Source organism: Durio zibethinus, chromosome 25 (genome assembly GCF_047325235.1).
Source record: "Durio zibethinus cultivar Kanyao isolate XHJ-2024 chromosome 25, ASM4732523v1, whole genome shotgun sequence".
Lineage (NCBI taxonomy): Eukaryota > Viridiplantae > Streptophyta > Magnoliopsida > Malvales > Malvaceae > Durio > Durio zibethinus.
Genome location: NC_143186.1, coordinates 14,419,090 through 14,438,041, shown reverse-complemented (window position 1 = coordinate 14,438,041; position 18,952 = coordinate 14,419,090). Strand labels below are relative to the sequence as shown.

General features: G+C 31.8%; 1 protein-coding gene and 1 pseudogene across 3 annotated transcripts; both read right to left on the bottom strand.

Moving 5' to 3' along the window:
* Positions 1-641: 641 nt before the first annotated feature.
* LOC111275875 (uncharacterized) lies at positions 642-3,594 on the bottom strand. Its single transcript, XM_022861465.2, has 5 exons — positions 2,272-3,594; positions 2,034-2,144; positions 1,482-1,648; positions 1,173-1,374; positions 642-1,058 (listed from the first exon to the last, which is right to left on the bottom strand). Exons 1-5 carry the CDS (start codon positions 2,926-2,928, stop codon positions 885-887), a joined length of 1,311 nt encoding a protein of 436 aa, XP_022717200.2. The 5' UTR covers positions 2,929-3,594; the 3' UTR covers positions 642-884.
* A 10,117-nt stretch (positions 3,595-13,711) lies between these two features.
* Positions 13,712-16,667, bottom strand: LOC111275876 (transcription factor TCP4 pseudogene; annotated as a pseudogene). Of its 2 annotated transcripts, none has more exons than XR_016333588.1 (2): positions 14,148-16,667; positions 13,712-14,059 (listed from the first exon to the last, which is right to left on the bottom strand). The product of XR_016333588.1 is annotated as a transcription factor TCP4 pseudogene, transcript variant X1 (transcript). The 2 variants fall into 2 exon arrangements; XR_016333589.1 differs by having other exon boundaries at positions 13,758-14,070.
* Between the last annotated feature and the right edge of the window lie 2,285 nt (positions 16,668-18,952).

Here is an 18,952-nt window from a genome sequence, read left to right as displayed (position 1 = left end):
TTTTTTGACAATTTTATCAGTGGTAGTCCATTTTTTTTTCTCTCTACAATTAATTCAGTGTGGACCCTCCCGACGTCACCTACCTGCAACTTATTTAATGAAGGGTCAGATTTGAGGGACCCATCTTACAAAGACAGGACGAAGTATAATCAGATCCACACAAAGCCCACATGCAAAAGTTTGTTACTAATAAAAGTGCATGACCCACTCACCAACCAAACTAACAAATGAGAAGGGGAAAAAAAAAATGGAAATTCCTCCAAAACCCTCAGTTTCTAAATCCATCAACACCAAAACTAACATTATCCCCGTAGCTTTCTCCTTGTCATTTGGCCAAAATTTAGGTTGGGATATAGAACTTATGTGCTTTAGAATTTTATTCTCTTATTAATGATATAAATAATTGGCTGTTATTTATATTTTAAAAATGATAGGTCAGTGTAAAAAAAAAAATTCCTTTTTATAAATTGATGATAATTTTTCATAACTTAATAATTCGTCAATTTTTATATGTAAATGATTTGTTTAAATGATTTTTAATGAGATGAGAATTCGATTCTTAGCATTTACAAATTTTTTTTCAATAATTTTTCTTAAGCTTTGATCTTTTATTCAAAAAAAAAATTATTAAAGCATCGAGAAGAGAAATGATATATGCATTTTTTGTTGAGAGTACATGATTTTTTAACAAATGACTCAATAATTCAAAGTCTTAAGATTTGAATTTTTTTTTTCATACTCAATCATACATGGGGAAATTTTAAGATATGCGCAAGTAAAAAGAAAATGAGATTCTTGGTATGTTCTGCATAAAAGAAACTTACCCCTTAAAGATACAAAAGAAATGGGCATAATAAAATTGATTTGATCTCTTTTAAATATTTTTATAGCTTCAAATTGAGATCAACATGTCCTACTTCTCCACCTTTACAACTGGTCATGGTTATTGTAGTTGCTCGGTCAATTTGCATCATTGCTGGTGGAAAGAAACTATAGTAAGGTCGATATTGATTTAATCCACTACCGCCTTGCCGAATAATTGAATCTTCAAAGCTTGCCTTTAAACACATTTACAAAAATATATGAGCAATTGAAGATTAAAAAAATGATCAAACAAAAGCGTAAAATTAATGAAAATGGTGGAGATGGTATAATTTGTTGTTTAAGCTTACTTGATAATTAGCTAACGACTCGAGGTCAGGCAAATCACAATAGATTAAATTGGATGAAGGGTGCTTGAAATTTGAGTTTGAACACATTGAAGTAGTTGTGGGAGGGGCTAATGTGAGAAAATCTCCATCAAAGACCCCATTCTGTTTGATGCTCTTCTTGGAAATTGACTCCAAATTTGAGGTTGAACATGAAGGCCCTTTCCTGAAAATAATTTTTTTGATACATACGAGAAAGTACAAGGAGAAGTTGAGATTTGAATCTTAGATTTCTCGTTCAATATCTCCAAGAGAACAAAATTAAAATCAAACCTGAAATTCGGGGTGCCGGGTTCGAAATTGAATGTGCTACCATTGCTACTTGAAGCTGCTTCAACTTGACCATTGATGGAATGAACAATGGGAGGATATTTGCTGTGAATAGGGGGGCCTGGAGCATTGTCCAGAGAGAACGGGTATGATCTCTTCATGCCAACCATCTACAATTTATTGTAATCAAATTCACACACAAAAAAGCTTACTATTACATAATTTCATGGTCTAATTAAAAGAAAAAGATTGTTGCATTCCTAAGACTTCTAGGAAAGAAGAAAAATAAATGAAACCTAATTCTTTATTGATCTCTTGATTAACTGGAGTAAATCTAGTTTTTCTTTTTTAGTTGAATTGAGCAGTCAATTTCCCAATATAAAAAGTGTGTTGGCCTTTATAATTAAAAAACAAGAAGGAAAAAGGAAAATGGTGTAAAATTCATACCAGAAATCACATTAATTTTCCAAGGTAAACATGATAGTAAATGAAAAACAAATGGAAAGAGATATTTAAAACTAAAATTTCCCATTGGATCAATAATAAGCTATATACCTTCTCCTCTTCAGGCAATAAAGGTGTAAAATTTCCATAATAGCTTTGGTTTGAAGGGGGCTCCATCTGAAAATTCAGTACAGATGTTGAAGTTCTTGATGGCAAATTCACCTTCATAAAAAAAGTTCCATTAAGTCACCCTCATTCCTTTATCTATCAGCAACAACAGAAATGAAGTATTTTCCAAAAAATAAAAGACACCAATTATATCGATTACAAAATATATAAATTTTCTCACCAATGAAGAAGAAGCATGTTGAAATGGTTGTGCCCTTTGCATCAAACTAGGCAAAGGCCAAATCGGTTCAGATTCATAAGGCAAACTTAAATTCGTTCTGAAAGCCAATCTTGGATCCAGCCCTGAACACTCCTTTTCAATGTTATACTCATAAGAACTCCAAAATTTATGAACATTATTAACATTGCCATTCCCTGAAGGAAGTACTGCTGAACCAGGAGGCCACCCAGGAGAACAACTGGTCAATGGAACAGTGTTTACGGTACTGACAATATCAATATTTTGAACAGGTAAAGGTGGCCTAAAGATTGAATTTGGTGGTGAAACATCAGGAGGAAATGGAATTGAAGAAGCAGAAGAAGATTGGAAACTTTGGATTGGCAAACAAAGATATGATGATTTATGATGAGTAGTTGGTGGTGAAACAACAGATGATGGAGAAGGCAAAATTGCAGCGGCTGCAACAGCTACAGCTGCATCTTTCTTTTGTTGTTCTTCTATTCTTATCTTCTCAAGCTGTGCTACACCAAGTCCTCTTTGGGGTACTTTTTTAGGCCTTTGCTTTTTGGAAGATCTACCATTAATATTGTTTCCAATTGCACCACCACTGCTAGTATTACTATTGCTACACCTTTGGGTTTGATCTTCTTGACCCATTGTTTTTACTACCTTCCATATATATGGCAAACACAAAAGTTTTCCCCAAGAAAAAATTTCAAGAAAAACCCAAAGATATCAAGCTTTAGAGAAATACCCAAATCTTAAAAACTTATCAGAAACAAGATTTTAACAATTCCAAGCTATCCTGGTTCTCATGCATGTTACTATTTATATAAACAAAGGAACAAAGCTTTTTTTTTTTTTTTTGAAAATGATGAAAAGAGATTTAGAAAGAGAGAGGAAATCTTTGAAATCAAGAAACAAGGAATTTGAAATCAAAATATTGAGGATAACAAGAGGAAAATCTAGAGAAAATATACAAGAAGAAGCAACAAAGTTCAGAAAAAGATACCCAAAATCTCGCAGATATTGGAAGTCAAGAGAACAAACCCATAAGGCCAGCCAAGTTTTAAGCTACAATATTGAAAAAAGAGTGGAAAGAGAAAGATCACTATATCTGAGAGGTTTCAGATTTTCTCTCAAAAGCCTTGTTTGTCTGAGAGACAGATAAGATCAAAAAAATTATATACTAAAAAGTTGCACAATATTCAAATTTTCTTTAATTTCAAAATTCAAAACCATGCAAATCTTTAGCTTACTATGAATATATTTTTTTCTCTCTCATTTCTCGCCCAAATCCTCGCTCCAACTCTTCCTTGTTTCATTCCTAGACCTTCTCTTTCTGCTTTATTTTTTTCTCTCTCTGAAATTATGTTTTCAAAGTTCTAAAAGAAGCTAAAGTTCCAATTTTACTTGGCAATGTCACCTTAGTTTTGTTTTATGTTCATTTTGGGTGTATCTCTTGCTGGCTTTGCCACTTTGGGACATATATATGGGACCCTCACTTTGTTCCTTAGCACATGCATGGAATTTGCAACCTATTTTGTGCCTTGCAAGTGCATTGGCCACTTGGGATTTTACTTCACTTTGAGAGTTTGGCTGTCAACATTTTAGTTGTATTCCCATTTCTCAATCAATAATGCATTTCTTAGTTGAATAAGGAATCCAACTTGTATTGCATTATATGGCTACTAGAGTTTGCCAAGAATGCCAAGCTAAAAAAATTTGTGAAATTCGTCTAGATTCCAACCTGATCCAAATTAATTTAACAAGAAAAATCAACAACAAAAATTAACTTAAATTCAAAATAAACTTAACTTGAATAATAAAAAAAATTAATTCAAAATTAAATTGTTTCAATTGTAAAAATCAATAATTCGAATTCAAAATTATCCGAATTTTATAATTTAAATCCAAAATGATTTAAATTTTTTCATTTAAAATAATTTGACTCAAAATGACACAATTCGAATTGTGTAATTATTGTATTAAATTGGAAATACAATTTAAATATGTACTAAATAAACATAAGAGAGGGAGAGATTGGATTTTTTCACATTCAATCTCCCTTTCCTATTAAGGATGTTGTTTACATATGGACTACAAAAGGTGGAGATGGAGTTGATTGATAAGTTTGGCTTGAGTTAGGCATAGATTTTCTCAGTTTGAATGATGGTTTATTTTGGATTAGGTTCTTGAGGTCCACCAATCAGCTAGAAAAAATTGGTAAGAACAGAAAGAAAAAAAGCTTAGTCTAATATGAAAGAAGAACAATCATACTCACCCACTTCCATGATATTGAAAAGTTATTTTGAAAGAGTAAGAGGAATTTCAAATTTGAATGTAACCTTCTCCCTTTTCCCGTCTCCTTCTCTCCAAGCCTTTCTCCAGAAACTTCTATAGTTCTTTGTTTATTTTTTTTTCAATGTAATTGATTTCTGTAGCACCAATCAAAGTATTTTAACTTTTAAACAATTTGAAAAAACTATATTTCAAGTTATTAACTTAACGTGTCAAGCTGGATTGTAATTGAAGGAGATTATCATCTTTTATTACCAAAATTACCCCTCAAATTAAGTTTAAACAATTTCAATTTTGAATGCAAAAGAATTAAAAAAAAAACAAATATTAAATGATATCATGGAATCATACCAAAGGAATTAGGAAATAGGAAGTGAAATGTTTTTTTTTTTTTTGGGAGGTCCTTAAAATATAGCTAAAGTTTGGAAGGAGCTTCTTTTTATATATATATATATATATATATATATATATATATATATATGAATATATAGGCTCCTAATCAAATCAAGCTTGTATTAAAATTATTGATTTTTTTATTTATATTTAAGACTATCAAATTGAATCTTAATCATTAAAATTAAAAATTCAATCAATAAAATCACCAACTTTTTTATTAATTGTTAAGCTCCTTAATTTTCAAATTTTAACTATCTAGAGTAATAACACATACATGAAATAATTTTTAAGAGGCCTAATTAATAAATTCAAATTGAATATATAGCCGAATAAAAGGCAAATTTGTTTTTGATGTCTAAACTAATAACGTATATATCAAGTAATCACTCTCACTCAAAATTGCTTTTACAAAATAACCCTTATTAAGGACTTCTATTAGAAATCACAATTGTTAAAATTTTTCTAATAAGGAAAACTTTACATTCAAGGAAGAGAAAGAAAGATTTGATAGTTCGTATATTTATATTATATCAAATATTAAAATTTGTATATTTATATCGTTTTTTATATAAAAATTACGTATAATAATTTTTTATCAACAGAAAAATATGAAATTAAATTTTTTTGTTTTGTTAAATTTATATATAATTATTGTTAAAATTTTAAACCATATTACTTTTATATCTTTTTCATATTATGTTTGCATTGGATCATTATATTATGTTTTAAATTGTAAAATATAAAGAAAAGTAAAGAAAAGATGAAAAAAAATTCACAAGTTAAGAGGTCAAGACGTAGATAGAAACCTGAAACCTTTTATTATTTATACCGAATATGCAAAATCCTATCTCTACCTTTCCATTTTGGACCCACCTTAGCCACAACAAACCCTCTTTGAATTTATTGTAAAGAAAGCAAAATTTTTGTCTTCAATAAACCTATCCCACTCTATCCTTAATTTCATGGATGACAACATCCTTCTTATCGTATAACATGCCAAGATTTTGTTAGATATGAAAAATATAAGGACCCCATACAGGGCATCTATCAATAAGATTCTCTTTCACCATATTTCATTTTAACTATGAGTTCTTGGATATTCATTATTATCTTTTTGATAGAAATTGACAAGTGTATGTGAGTTGAAGACATCAAAGTTTCAACAATAATTGAGGGTTTCTTGGCCCCTTGAGCTTTTAAGTGCATTAATTTATGAAGTATATGTTGATGCTGTAATTAACTAAACTATTGGAGCATTAAGGACAATATTGAAGTATTTAGGGGAATGTGAATCATTTTTCTTTGTAATTCTTCTTTTTGTTGTTTTAAAATGAAAGGAAGATAATTAAAAGTATTCATGAATTTGATCTGATCAAACTAAGCTCGATTGATTATTAAAAATCGTCACTCAAGACTCCGTTTATTTTTACTCGTCAAGTCCATTAGACTTCAATTTTTTAAAAACTATATTAAAATATTAATAATATTCAAATAAGCATTTTTTTGGGTAGTTATATATGGGTAAGATTAGGTTAAATTTAGGGAACAGCAATTGATTTAGTTTGTGAATTTTAAATACCTATTATATCACATACATACATATATAAATTGATTATTGTTAAAAATTTTAATTAAGATGAAATATTCACATATATTTTTTGTTGATATTTTCAACATATTTATTTTTGATATGATTTATAAAACTTTTGATAAGCTCCAATGTTGTTAGAAACAAATTTATTGGTCAGTCGGACAGGTTTAATCAATAATAGATAGTAAGGTTATTAGAATCGGGTAAAGGTTTGACTGGTCAATTATCAAATCAAACTGAATTAATTTGAACCAAATTGAAATTGAATCGGTTTTGAATAATTATATTATTATTAAATCTTTTAAAATTTTTTATTTAAGTTTTTAATTTTTTTATTAACATTAATAGGAAAGGTTTAGATGAAAATTTTTAAATGTAATTGGTGAAGTTCTCTACTAAAAATTATTAAATAAAAATTAAAATCTAAAATTAAAACAAATAAATTAAAAGGTCTTGCTATGTAAATTAAGTATATAAAATTTTTAAAAAATTTAATAAGATTTGATATATTTTTTAGATAAATATTTTTAATAAAAATTTTAACAAAATTTTTTCGATTGAATAAGTAACAATCAATTTGAATTATAAATAATATTTTTATATTTTTTATATATTATTAATCTTAATATTGAAATATATCATTTTATAAATTTGAATTTTTATTAAAATTTTTATTAAAATTTTTATTAAACCAATTTTAAGAAAAAAATTTATAAACATTATCTAAAAAACTTCAGCTTTATCCAACATTAAGCCAAACACGAGTTTTTTGTTTAACAATATGATCATTGATAAGTTGGAAATTTGAAGTGATGATCAATATTTTTGCTTTTGTGATTAATGTGATTCTTTTTTTTTTTTGGAACAGTCAACACTTTGATTCCCTTATTCTTCACATAATCACATTCCTCCCATCTTCTAAGCAATCAATGTGTACCTAACAGTTATATGACAATTAACTATTACTCTTTGTTTTGCTTGTTCATCTTAAATATATGTGAGGAATCATCTGATCAGTCTGAATTTTTTTTTTTTTATATTTGAAGTTATCTGGATTCAAACTTTAATCACCAAAAATAATAATTTAATATTTTACTAATAAATCATGCAATTGTTAGCTAATCTAAAATATTTTGTTTGTCAGGTTTAGTTCATCAGTTTCTAAACTATAGTTCTGCTACTTGATGATCATCTATGGGTTCAGGAAACTGGTTTAGATCAATCATTTGTATGAAAAAAAATCCAAGTCAAGCATATCCAAACAAATAAAGGCAGTATATTTAAACACTATACAAAAGCCTATATAACAGGAAACTGCTAATGCATTTTCAACAAGAACAAAATATCTGAAATGACTTTCTTTGGTTCTCCCCTTCCTTATTTTCTTTTGCTTCGCACATAGTTCACTCATAAAATGACGTGATGAAACAGTAACAATCCCTTTTCATGGTGATCCAGATGAAGCATTTGTAATTTCTTGAACTTCCTTTTTTTAATTATTCTTTAATTTGTAGTGTGAACATACTATCACTGTCAACATAATATTAAATATTTTTCAAGTCTCGCAGGCAATGCTGCAGCCTGTACTCCAGGGGCCGATCCAAGTGGTGTGATGGAATTGGAAAGCAAGAAAATTTTCCTTTGCACACCTCCAAAAACTTTCTCTTTACACTTCAAAAATTAGAAAAAAAAATGCATAAGGAAAATTTTCTTCTGGACATTTTTTTATTGATAAAATTGATAAATTCATCAACAATGTTTTATACATATTATAAGTGGACACAAAAAGAATCCTGAATCTGCCACTGCTATACTCTAATTTTTTTAAATGGAAGTCTTCATCTCTAGTTTGCTCTCAGACCCCATCAACACAGGTTCCTTCAGAAAATGAAAAATCAAATGGTGGTGAAGGTAATCATGATCATGCTCCTGAAGAGGAAAGGAGTCCAGCATCTACTGGTGGTTCACAAAGCACTCCTGGTATCCCTGGAATGGCAGCTGAAGAGGTCATGGCTGCCGCTCTGATTCACAAGGCTTTTCGGGCATACAGGGTATATTGATTTATCGCAATACCATTCATATCAACATCAAAAATGCATTGAGCTTGTATAATATGGGCCAAAAAAATAACTTGTATGATAATTTATGGAGACCTTTCTGTCCAGGTATATCCTACAATTAACTTGAAGCTGTTGCTTGAATTTTATGATCATGTTTGGACCAAAACTTGACATTTATATCTAATCCATATCGCCTGGTGGGTTACACCCTAAGAAGAACAGAATTGCTAATTTTGTCCCTTCTCTATATAAGAAAATGAGACTCATCCACCTTTGTTTCTTTGTAATTTCTAAGAAAAAAACAACCTAATATTTAGCCATAAAATGAAAAACTATGACTTCTTATAGTCTAGCTAGTCTATTGCTATATGGTTGTGACAGAGAAGATAAATAGCTTTTCAATTTCATCCTATTAAAACATATGGCTATTAAATTGTCTTGTCTGTCATCCATGATGAAATGATAGACCTTTTTTTTTTTGCCTAGAACAAGTTAATTGAAGGATGATCAAGTAGTTTTCCAGGCTTTCTACTTTGTGATTATTAAATATTGAGGTGGATTAATTTGCAGATAAATAAATGCAACTATAGATCATTCATAAAGTTGCAGATAGAACCGTTGGGTCCTTTATAGTAAAGGTAAGATTAGATCACTACAGCTTAATAATGATTATTTATTAAGGGAGCAAAACCCAAGAATCAATAATGTCAATTCCTTCGGTTCAGATTGAACAACCAATGCAAAGTGTTTGGTTTTTCATTAATGCAACTAACCATGAGGCCCATTTTTCATTTACATCTTCATTGCCATTTATTCGGATAGCATATACCAAAAGTTATGATGCAAATTGTTAAGCATATATATGTAAGAGGGAACTTGGATAAGAAAGATAACAATTCTCCTTAAGTTCTTCTGCTGCATGCCATTAAGAATTTTCAAGCCTACATGCTATTTATGTACAGTACACATGCATACGTATTGATCATTTGAGTAATACAGATTCCAGTATTGTTATTAATAGTCCATGTCATCTCTGCTGTTTAATGATTTGATTTTTCATTACATTTTTCCTGGCAAGAAAAGCAGTTCGCCGGCTGATCCCTGGACATGCAGTCAAAAAGCAAACATCAATCACACTAAGCTATTCACATTCCTGGTGCAATGTACAGTCTCAAATCAGAGCCCGAAGAGTACGTGTTGGTTACAGAAGGGAGGCTTAAGCAAAAGAAAATGGAAAATCAGATGAAAGTTGAACTATGAAGATCTTTGGACCATGGCAATCAAAGTTAGGAAAATGTAAAAACATTTCTATTTCTATCTTGGGAGGCACTATTTTCATGCCTAATTTCATTGGAGAAAAAAAAGAATGTCGAAGACATAGCTGTAACAAGTATTTTTCAACCAATGTTGGTGTGAAAGCTTTAGGTTATGGCATCTGCAAGTAGCTGTATGGAGCAAACTAGCTGCTATCTTAGGCTTTTTGCCGAAATGCCCGCATAGGAGTAGCTATAAAGTGTGAAGAAGATTACTTAAACTTGTAAATGTCTCCTAATAAATTGAGCCATTAACTAGCAAATTGCATTAATCTTTTTACATTAATGGAGAGTTAGGACCCGATGATCAGCCCCAGCGATTCAGGTTTGTAGGATAATAACAGCGTCTTTACTCACGAAAAATTTTATGGCATTCTGATTCTTACATATCAAGCCGTTTCAAATAGAGTAGAGTGACTCCAATGATGAGTGATTATACCGGCTTTATTAATTTTTTTTTTTTATTTTCCAAAGGAAATTACAGTCTAAAAATAAGAAAATAGATTGTAGATGTCGGGATTTAAACTTCAAATTTGAATATCACATTTTAAGAATAACTGCATTAAGTAAGTCATAGGTTCGGTTTTATTAGACCTGTTTCTTGATAAAGTTTTCTCATAAGTATCTGTTTCTGTTTGCCTTTTAACTAGATATTTGCAATTCAGAAGATGAGGCTGCCTAAAACTGACCCTATCTATTGTTTGGCAAGCAAGAAAGGAAACGGGAAGCTGATAACAGTGACTAAATTAGCATTTCGGCTGTTTCATTTAACAGTAGATTGGTTTATATAGGTAGAATGGGATGGTGGCTATGAAAGTAGGGAGGAAATCCTTTGTGGAAGAGTTAATTACACTTTTAGTATATGAATATTAAGAAAATTTATAAATTGATATTTAAAGAAATAAAATATATAATTTATATCCTAAACTTTTAAATAATGCATAATTTATATTATGAATTTTCAAATTATGTATCATATTAACTCAAACTCTAATCTTATTAACCATATGAGCTTCTATATATAACTTTTGACTAATATTATCAAATTAGGAATTCACCACATACTATCAATATTTTTTTTTAATATATATTAAAAAAATATATTTTTACATGAATTGTAAAAATTATCTAAAATCAATAAATTATTTTTATCACGTGACATTCACATAAGAATTTTTACAAAATATTTTAACACTTTTATTTAACAAATAACATATGTATAATAAAATTATACTAGATAAATTAACAATATTAGAATATGAATTAAAATGATACATTATTTGAAATTTTGTCATACAAATTGTATATTTTATTTTTTAGGTATCAATTTATTTATTTTTTCAAAGCTCAAGTATCAAAAGTATAATTAACTTTTTTTTTTTTTAAATTCAACAGAGAGAAGCAGCAGCAGTTAAAGGCGAATGAGCCATGGCTTATGCCTTCTCTCATCAGGTTACAAACTTTGAATTTCATGTTTGATACTTTGATGTTCTCATGTTTTGTTGGGAATTAAAATAAATTGTATACTGATTTGCAGTGGAGGGCAAAGGAGAGCCAATATCTTGGCCAAGCATCCTAATGTCTGGGCAAAGAAAACTGGGGTTGGAGCTGGATGGAGCGACAAATAGCTGCAAGTCAAGGGTTCTCAGCCCATCCACCCAAGGCAAACTCATGCCAGGCAGGCAAGCAAATCAGAGAGAGATGCTCCGCCAAATGGTAAAGTAGCTCCAAAACTGACAAAAAAATTGCCCCAACCGACGGCTGAAATCAAGATATCCAAGGAGCTTGCCGATGATGGATGAATGCTTAGCAATTCAATGGAGTGATTCAATATGATTTCTTCTGTGTGGATTTGCAATGCATTGTATACATACAATAACAGACAGGTTTTGTTGCCTCGGCAAATTTGAGGATAAAACACAAAAATTCCCCTTTTTTCTGCTTTTTTTTTAATCCAAAGGTGAAAAGCACAAACCCCAGAAATTTTGTTTTCTTCCATGACAACTCGTCAATGTAACTTCTTCCAGAAAGGTCCAAACCGAAAGATAAAGCCTTAAGAGCAGCAACCATAAAAACTAAAAAGCAGGCTATTTTTCTTTTCCAACTTTCATATTATTATAACATTTCTACAATCACACAATGCTCCAACTCATTTTTCCATTATGCACTAATTATCATACAATTATTCATTGTTACATTACATTATGCAATTATGCATTCATAGGTAAGCTCAACTACATGCCAACAAGAAGCTCTACAGCCCAACCACCCCTCCACCTCAAAATATTTATTGAAAAATCCCAACTTCAACTATCCACTATACATAATTTCTTTATTATATTATGTTATAAAATCAGGTGAGAAAAGGCAGAGTATTTATATTTCTTATGTTTTTATTGGTGTTAATAATCATTCATCTAAAATATTGTGCAGTGTTTAATGTTTATATAACCTGTGGAGTTGTACTCCTCAACCAACTATAAAGATGCACCAACAACCATAAAGCAAATTTCCATAGAAGCCAAAGTTGTTTTTTTCTTAAATGAGTTCATTTTTTCGCTATACTTGAAAAGATGACATCTAGGTCTATAGTTCAAACCCCAACATCTACAACTGCTTCTTCTATCCTCAAGCTGCAACCTCTTTACACAAAAAAAATAAAATAAAAAAAATAAATTTCCGGCTCTGGTCAAGAGATTTATATATATATATATATATATATATATTAGGCACCGAGATTTACAAGGCAGTGGCGGGACCATTTACAGATGAGCAAGTACCAAAATTTTGGTGGTATCTATCCTGACTGTGTATTCTACTATTCTTCCATAATTGAGTTTCTTGTATTCATCCCTTTCCCCTTTCATGGTTCCTCCTGCAGATGTACTCCACTTAGCCCCACTAAGTCTATCTGCTAAAATTTAGCTAACATGCTCATTGATTGCAGAAGGATGACCTTAGCTATCCTTTACAACCTGGTCTCGATGCTAAACCATGCTTCAGGACTTGTAATTTAGACCAACCCCATCTTTCATACTAAAGCATATGGTAGCTGAAGTAACATAAGTCCAATGGCTACGTAAATTCTGCTAATTTAGGCAATTGAGATTTCTAGGATGGCGATCAATTGATGCATTCCCATTTTAACTAATACAGTAAATCGGGTTCTCAATTTCTATCCTTGTTTAGCATTCTTTGTTACTATCAAGATCTTTCCATTCTAACTAGGTCAACTGCATACTGAGGCATCTAAAACAAAGCAATATGGAGCAAAATGACACTAAAAGAAAAGGATTATAACTTAAGTGGGGGGAAATTATCCATTCTTTTCAGCCCAGGGGAGACTGGACAGCTTTAATCAGCTACTTCTATTTCTATTCAACAAATCCTACTGTTCACAGAAAATGACTTCCTTTTCAATGCCCCCAAAAATCGAAGCATCGATAGAGATGTAAAAAGATTAGTTATTCTTTCAAATTCCTTTTGCAGGTTTAAGTTAGTTGTGGCACAACCTGTTCCATAAGAAAGCAATAAAGCAACAAAACAAAATCAAAAGCAGAACTTTCTTTTTCATCTACATGAGAAATTGACCATTTCTAAACAGAGGAAAAGACTCAGGATTGCTTCTCTAATTCCATATCAGATCAAAGGGATGTAAGATTGAGAAAGACTTTTGCCATATTAGTTGATATGGGATACCTTATTTCATGAGAATTTTCAAAAGAATGCCAGCCTCTGCTAACCCAGTCTGTCCTAATTGAGGAAAAATAAATTCTGAATTAGAACAAACTAGGTTTGCATCTCAATAGTAACTGTAGAAAACAGTAGCAACCAAACAAACATCACAGACAAAAGTTTAGTAAAACATGAAACACATGACAAGTTCAACAAAAAAGAGAAACCATAGTTGAGCTCTAAGAGCCCACTCAAATGCAGAATTAAAGCTACAACACAATCAAATGATAGAAACTAAACAAACCGGGGATCAAATAACCTGAAATCCACCCAGATTTCTTATTCCCACGGCATAGGCCATTGATTCAAACTAATCAAAATCTTCCCTCAAACTGGTCTTGAATCCATCATAACATCTCCTCGTCGACTTCACAGTCCACAATCAACTAATCCTGAAAGACCACTTAAACAAGTAGACATAAGGTAAAAATTGGACTGTTCATAAAGAACTAAATAAGGAAGAGGTACTAAAAGTAAAACCTGATGGAGGGTAAAGACTTTGGCTTTTCTCCAATTTACTCGATCAATGGTGAGAATCAGAGGAAGCAGAGGACAGCTTATTGGCAATACCGTCGTGCTCCTCTTCTTCGCCCTGAATTCGTGCTGGAACGCGAAATCCAGAGAATACACCAGACGTGGTGAATCCAATGCCAGATAAAGCAGCTTGATGATGGATGTTATGTGGGATTTGACGGTGATGTTGATGATGATGATGGTGTTGGTGTTCGTCGGTTGTGGAAATTGGCTGGTCTATCGAAGCACGAACCAAGGGCGTGTTACTGGACTGAAGGGGTCCCCTCTGAGAAAACAACTGGCTGTTTTGGCCAAAAGCCGTTGGCAGTGGCTGTGGTGATGGAGTGCCAAAGAGAAATCCTCCGACTCCACCGCTATCGCCACCAGCACCACCGCCAACGCCACTACCACTACCAGTATCAGCACCACCACCACTACTATTCCAGGCAACCAATCTCTGAAACCTTCCAATCTCCGGCGGATGTTGGTGGTGGTGCTCCCATCCAGAAGAAGACCCATCAAAACCGGTTAATGGGCTGGTTCCAGAGAATAAAACAGGTTCACTATGGTGTGCCTGAGCTGTAGCAGCTTGACGGTGGTGGTGCAAAAGAATTGGCTCCGGAAATGACTGAAGCGAAAGCCGCAGATCTTGACTTTGGCTGCTGGTCCTGGACAATAAATCTGGTGGATAATTCTGAAACTGTATAGAAGAAGACGGCGTCTCACTTGAAGCTCCCAATGGAAAAAAAGACTTAATTGTATCCGCTATCTCATCAGAAACTAAATAAGATGGAAGAAAACCCGAATTATTATTCGGATTATCTCCCATTTCTTGTTGCTGAAGACTTTGAACTTCGTTTCCCATTATTGTAGCGGTTCTTCTACGAGTACCAGACCCAACAGCAAGGTTTTCCACCAGGTCTCCACTGTGGTGGATGTGAAACTGATAGGCTTTATCATTGTCTGTTGCTGTTGTTGTGTTTTGGTCTTCTTGGTTATTTGGTTTTGAAGCTGAAGTAGTTGCAGTTAAAGTTTCTGGGTTCCAAGGAGGTAGTTCAGCGAGTTCGTCAATGGCAGATTTGGCTTTTTTGATAAGCCAATCCACAGCTTTGCTAGGACGGTCGTAGCCAAGGCGGTCCTGGACGTCGTAGAACTGAATAGCGGTGTGAGCTGAGAGACGAACACGCCGGTCTCGTGGACCTTTGGCAGTACAAACTTTGCTGTGACGGTCTTTTCTTCCAGTTGACCGAACAATGCGACCTCCTTGGACCTCAACGATCTCACCTTCAGTGTGCCTTATCCCCAATCTTGACGATGTTGCAGCTTGGTGGTGGCTATCTCCCATTTTTCTTGCATGTTCGGTTGATTTTGAACCAAAGGTTGAAGAAGAAAAGGATGGGAAATAAGACCTTTTCTTTGGTGGTTGTGGGCACTCTTGTTGCTGCTGTTGAAGTACTTGAGTTTCCAGACTTGTATACAAATGTTGGCTTTCTTGTTGTTGAGATTGGGTTTCTTGAAGATATTGATGATGGTGAGAAAGGAAACTTTCCTGTTGGTTTCTTTGTAGCTGCTCTTCTTCTCCTCCTCCTGCTACTGCTATATGACTTGAATTTAGAATTGGATGATGCTGATGATGTGGTTGTTGCTGATGATGATGACTCCTTTGAGGATCCAGACTCAGGTCCTTGTGCTTTTCCTGTTCCAGCTTTTAACGGAGGACACCTTTTTTTGTTAGTGGGTTATTGGTTCTTTACCTCTCTTTGCTTCCTAATTTCCTCTTGCTGTCTGTGCTTCTGCCACCACACTGAAACCTGATACCGTTGCCTCTCCCAAAAGGCCCTGCCATTCAATATTTCTAAATCCATCACCATAATAACACCACACCAAAAAGACCCCCCACTCTCCCCTAACAAAACTTAAACCAAGCCAGAAAAACACCCCCCCAGAAGGCCAAAAACCAGCTTCTATTCCCACGCTAACCCATCTCTTTCCTTTATCCTTCTCTCTCTCTGAACTCAGCTTTTGCCAATTGGGCCTCTTTATGTACTATACTATTCAGTAACCAAACTATTGAAATGGGTTAACACTTAACACTCACTTGGCCAGGACAACCTAACAACAACCAGAAACAATTAATTTTCTCAGCAAGGATTTTCTTGGGAAAAAATCCCAACTTGAATGTTTTTCATTACTGCTACTGAAGTGAAAGAAAGATTTTGTTAGAACAGTAAATACAGAGGGCTTAGCATAGTACAGGGATGAGGAACACTTTCTTGGCCTATAGGAACCCTTGAGGATGCCACTGGTAAGGGTGGCAGTGTTTGGTCAGATAAGAGATTAAAGATCTCTTTGGTCTCATCACTGCATCTGCTGCTGTTCTTGTACTCCCTTGCACTGGACAAAAAAAAATAAACTCTCCCCTCATTCAATCAAAGCCATGAACTCAACTGGACTCCCTCCTTTTCCACTTCTTCAACTTACCAGTATAAGCCTTATCCCATTTTTTTTCCTAATTATAGATTTGATCTCATGAGTTCAAATTTTCAATTTATCTTACAAATTGTTAATTTGATAAGTAGTAATAACCTTTTTAGATTTTTTATTTTCAACTTACTTCCTAGTTAGAAGTCAAGAAATGTTGGTTATAGTTGAAGGGATCCTCTGGATGCTTTGTTTTGATTAAATCAGACGGATGGATAGATCCTCTTTATATGCCACCATCACAACTTTTGACAGTGACCCATTCACCAGCTTTTTTTCTGCTTTCTTTTTCTTCTCTCTCTTTTCTCTTTATTGCTTCACTTAAAAGAAACAACATCATCTTTCCCACAAATTTACCTTCTCCCAAACACCCTTTTTTGGGATTGTTGGATTACTCAACGTGACATCCTCAAGAGGCAGCAGCCCATTTTACATTTTCTTGGTTTCACTGAGCAACATGAGCCAAAGGCAGCAATTGCCTTTCATTGTTTTGGAATGGAATGGTTGTCCTCCTATGTGCTAAGCTAAATTACTTAGCTACCCTTTTATCATTTTTAATTTTCATGGATTCTTTTTTTTTTTCAATGTCAATTTTATTTTCTTTTTCATCAATTAATTAATTTTGATTTTTACAAAATTGGAGATTAGACGTGATATTTAACCTTTAAATAAAATATGAAAGTGATCTAATTATTGTAAATTAATGCAAATATTTTGTAATATCCAGTTTTTTATTAGTAACACATAAATTTTTTTGGCTAAAATATTAGAAAAACTGAATTATTTTATTTTTTTAATAAATTTTTATATTTTTATTATATTCATATAAATCCTTATATTTTGATTTGAATTCAATAAGTCTTTTATTTTTAATGAAAGAATGATTTATATTAAGAATTTATTTAAATATAAATTAAAAGTTTAAAGATTTATTTGAATATAAATTAAAGACTAAAAACTTATTTGAGTGTAAATTAAAGATTAAGAGTTTATTTAAATGTAATAAAAATATAAAAATTTATCTAAATAAAATAATAAAATATAAGGCTTTTCTTGTTATTTTAGCCACTTTTGTTTCCTATATAATAAATTATTAATAAAACTACTCAAATTTTTTATTTAAACACATAAAAAATTTATTAAAAAAAAAAGAAAAAAGAAAGGGTATATCTATAAATTTAAGAACTTTTATGTGTAAAACGAGAAAGTTAGATGCAAATGATTAGTGTAAAATATTAAAAGGTTAAAAAAATATACTTTCTTTAGACATGATTTAATTCAATTCGAAAAAATTATCACATTTATTAACAATAAAATTTTTAAATTTTACAAACAAAGTTAATAAATCAGTGACACATATTACTTAAATATAATAAAAAAAATGAATATATAATAACTTTTTAATCCTTTTGTGAAATTAAAAAATTTCATTTTTAGTATATAAAAAAATCTTTAATTTAACAAATGCATAGAAATGAATTCTTCTCCTTGTGTTTTTCTTTTAAAGAAATTTCTACACCTTATAATACAAATTAAAGGTGCAGTGACTTTAAGCCCATCCACATTGCTTTAAACAACCTTTTTTCCAACTGGTGCACGTCTACCTTACAAGAGTCACAATCACATTCAAGATTCTCAATGTAGCATATTGGGAAGAAGACTCTTCTTCACACCTCATTTTCATAAGGTTTTAAGGCATGATAACACAGTTTCAATTTGCCTTATTCAATGAGTCATTGAAATTTGAAAACTCTATTTCTTTTTCCTTCCCATTATTCTTGGAGGAGGACAAATTTCTAATTAAAATATCCATCAAGAAACTTACATAATTGGCAAGAAGGGAAGTCCTCTTTATTAATCAATCAGGATTCGATTATTACGAGAAGCATTTCGAAAATAAAATTTTTAAATGCATTATGTTGAGGTGGGAGGATTGCGCTTTTAAAAACATTAAAAAAAATTAAATTCAAATAAAATCTAAAAATATCCCTAATCAATCATAAAAAATTAAGTAAATATGTATTGCACGATAATATTATAAGTCGTTAACATATTTATTCAAAACACGATATTAAAATTTTAAAAAGGAAAAAAGGAAATGATTGATTAGCACAAGAGAAACAAACAAACATAGAAAAAAAATCAACATCAAATTAAAAGAAAAAATGCATGACGTGAGATTTAAATTTGATACCTATTATTTTAAGCAACGATAGAAAGATCCATGAAGCAAAACTCAAACAGTTACTTTTATTTCCCCCCTTTTTTTTTTCTATTTGATTTGTCGATTT

What these genes read in the sequence shown, in the direction of transcription:
- LOC111275875 (XM_022861465.2), bottom strand. Translation starts at nt 2,928, where the DNA reads ATGGGTCAAGAAGATCAAACCCAAAGGTGTAGCAATAGTAATACTAGC. An exon ending in AACATGCTTCTTCTTCATTG is followed by an intron (nt 2,145 to 2,271) that starts GTGAGAAAATTT and finishes TTTTTTATGAAG; the next exon opens with GTGAATTTGCCATCAAGAAC. An exon ending in AGTCGTTAGCTAATTATCAA is followed by an intron (nt 1,059 to 1,172) that starts GTAAGCTTAAAC and finishes ATGTGTTTAAAG; the next exon opens with GCAAGCTTTGAAGATTCAAT.